Source organism: Numida meleagris, unplaced genomic scaffold (genome assembly GCF_002078875.1).
Source record: "Numida meleagris isolate 19003 breed g44 Domestic line unplaced genomic scaffold, NumMel1.0 unplaced_Scaffold573, whole genome shotgun sequence".
NCBI lineage: Eukaryota > Metazoa > Chordata > Aves > Galliformes > Numididae > Numida > Numida meleagris.
In genome coordinates, this window is record NW_018364789.1 from 10537 (window position 1) to 13199 (window position 2663).

Genomic DNA, 2663 nt, shown 5'->3' on the forward strand with positions numbered 1-2663 from the left:
GAGCTCACAAACTCTCCAGTATTTCCCCTTGCATTGCAAAAAGGGGGAAGTCAGGTCTCCTGCCCTTCCCCTTACTGCTGCTCCCACACACAGCCCTCCCTCCCACCCACAAACTTCCTCTTCTTCCCCATTTTCTTGCAAAACCCCACTGCCCCTCTGCCCCATTCCAAACAGCCACAAAAATGCATTTTCCCCATCACCAAAAATAAAAGCACCAGGCAAGCTGTGTCCTGACAGATAATTAAACTTGGTGGTAATTAAAAATAACAGCAAACACGTTTATGATGACCTCACTGCTGTGTCCCTGTCCTTCACCCTGATTTCAGTGCTGGGGGCTGTGAAATGAGGAAAGGATTTGCAATGTCACTGTCAGCAAAACCCTGTGCCCAAGGGCTGGTTCTGTTGGTGTGAGAAAAAGGAAAGGTAAAACCTTCCAGAAATGGGAATCTTTGCCCCAACAACCAGGGCAAAATGCCCTTGAAATGGGAATCCCTTTGCAAAAGGCAGGTGAAAGCATTCTAGAATGGGAATTGGTCACTCCAAATCCAGGATAAAAACTTCCAGAAGCAGGAATCTTCCCAGAAAAGCAGAACAGACCTTGGCAGAAATGGGGATCTTGACCCAAAAGGCAGGATCAAATATAACAGAAGGAGAGTCTCCCACCATAAGAACAGGATAAAACCATCCAGAAGCAGGAATCTTCCATCATAAGTAAGATAAAAACTTCCAGAAATGAGAACTTTTACAAAAAGTTTTAATAAATACAGCCTCCAGAATTGGGAATTGTCCCCAGAAGATGGACTAAAACTCTCCAGGAGTACAGGAAGGGCAAAGCCTTCTGAAGGGCAAACCCTTCAGAAAGGGAATTCTATTCCAGACGTGTGGGAGGAAAACTCTCCAGAAATGGGAATCCTGTCCCAAAAGCATTGTGGGATGGGTGCTGGTTTGGGTTGGAGCGATGCAGATGTGCCATGGGGAGCACACGTGTGTCCTTGGTGTTTGCTATGGGGGCAGATGTGGGGCAGACACAGGGCACACAATAAGGACACACATGTGCATTGTTGTGTACATGGATCAGTGTACATGTATGATGTCACACATACACACATGGAGGCATGGAGCACGAAGCACACGTTTGTAAATGAATTGAGGACACGTGATGGTGTACACACATGTAATACACATGAACACATGCACTGGCACATGCATGCAGTGTACACACGATTGTGAGCACACCCAAGACACCAGCATTCTGTGCAGATGAAGTGCACATGGCACACAGCATCCTTGTGTTTGTCTGCAAATATGGGGGACATCAGCGGGGTCTCCCAGTGCGCACATCAGCGTAGATAACATGGGGCTGAGAGGAAGCAGGGGGAGCAGGGGGCCGAGTGCTGGGGGGCTCAGTTTGCAGCTCGACATAGGTCAGACTCTCACTGTCACTGCACGGCACCTGGGGACAAAGGGGGACAGTGGAGTACCACCATGAAAATTCCCAGTGTGCTTGGTGGGGAATAGCCATGGTGTAAGTCTGCAGGGGGAGTGTCCAAGAGGGTGGGTTTGGGGCTGAGATTTGGGGTCCCTAGGGGTCAGACACCGGAAACCATGGGCAGTGTTGGGGTCCTGTTACTTGATGTGAGGATGGCCATGGGGTCTGCGGGGTGTTTAGAGCTTGATAGGCACCAGGGTATTTAGGGACTTAAATGTGGGCCCCAAACAGCCCCCATGGTGCAGATTGTGTGTTTCCCATGGGCTGGATTTGGGGGTGTACATGAAGTTGTGGTAAGCCACTTGGGGCTGGAGGTCTTGTGGGCTCCCCGTGGGCAGGGATTGGGGTTCCTGAGTTGGGCTTGGAGGCCCAAGGGGCAGATTGGGATTTGGGGTTGGCTGACACAGACACTGACCTGGAGCTGCACGGCCTCGGGCCTTCTGGGAGGTGCACCTCCATCAAAAAGGAGGGAAGAGAAGGATGGGGGTGTTAGGAGGGACCCATAGGACACCTGGGGGATCTATAGTTGTTGGAAGCCATTTAACCCCTTCCCCACCATGGCTCTCACCTCTCCTTATCCGGCGTCTGCGGGCAGCGAGGAGGACGAAGATGATGAGGACGAGGATGAACATGAGGGCGACAGCACAACCCCCTACCACTGCCACCACCAGGTTCCCATGGGACTCCACCTCAGCACCTGTGGGGTCCGGGTGTGTGGGTGTCCCCATCCCCAGACATCACCCCCATGGGGATGGGATGCAGTGACACTGCCGCCAACGGGTGACACTGAGGACATGCAAATGGGGGACACAGACTTACCTGGGTGTGCCGGTGTGGATGTCACCTCAAGACTCACACTGTTCCCAAGGAGAGAGGACATTAAGGGAAAGTAGCCCTTGATGTGGTAGGAGCACCTATAGGTGCCGGCGTCTGATGGAGTCACTTGAAAGAGGGTGAAAGTGGCCGTGCCCCCACCATCAGGGTTCTGGCCCTGGATAGGGGCTGAGCAGCCATCCTTGTGCAGGAGGAAAGTGGCCCCAAAATCCTTGTTCCAGCAGCGGATGGTGATGTTGGTCCCTGTCCGCACTTGTCGCCCAGGGCTCAAGGAAATTTCAGGTGGGGGGAACATGTGATCTGTGTTCATGGATGGGACAGTGATGGGACACAGTCACGT

The 2663-nt window shown here is 52.4% G+C and overlaps 1 protein-coding gene across 6 annotated transcripts; it reads right to left on the reverse strand.

The window, feature by feature from the left end:
- Positions 1–770: 770 nt before the first annotated feature.
- Positions 771–2657, reverse strand: LOC110391869 (killer cell immunoglobulin-like receptor 3DL3). 6 transcript variants are annotated; one of them, XM_021383820.1, is made up of 4 exons: positions 2309–2657; positions 2058–2186; positions 1905–1942; positions 771–1002 (listed from the first exon to the last, which is right to left on the reverse strand). In XM_021383820.1, the coding sequence occupies exons 1-4, from the start codon at positions 2631–2633 to the stop codon at positions 802–804; spliced, it is 693 nt and encodes a 230-aa protein (XP_021239495.1). In that variant the 5' UTR covers positions 2634–2657; the 3' UTR covers positions 771–801. The 6 variants fall into 6 exon arrangements, with proteins under 6 accessions (XP_021239495.1, XP_021239496.1, XP_021239498.1 ...); XM_021383821.1 differs by having other exon boundaries at positions 771–1453; XM_021383823.1 differs by lacking the exon at positions 2058–2186.
- Between the last annotated feature and the right edge of the window lie 6 nt (positions 2658–2663).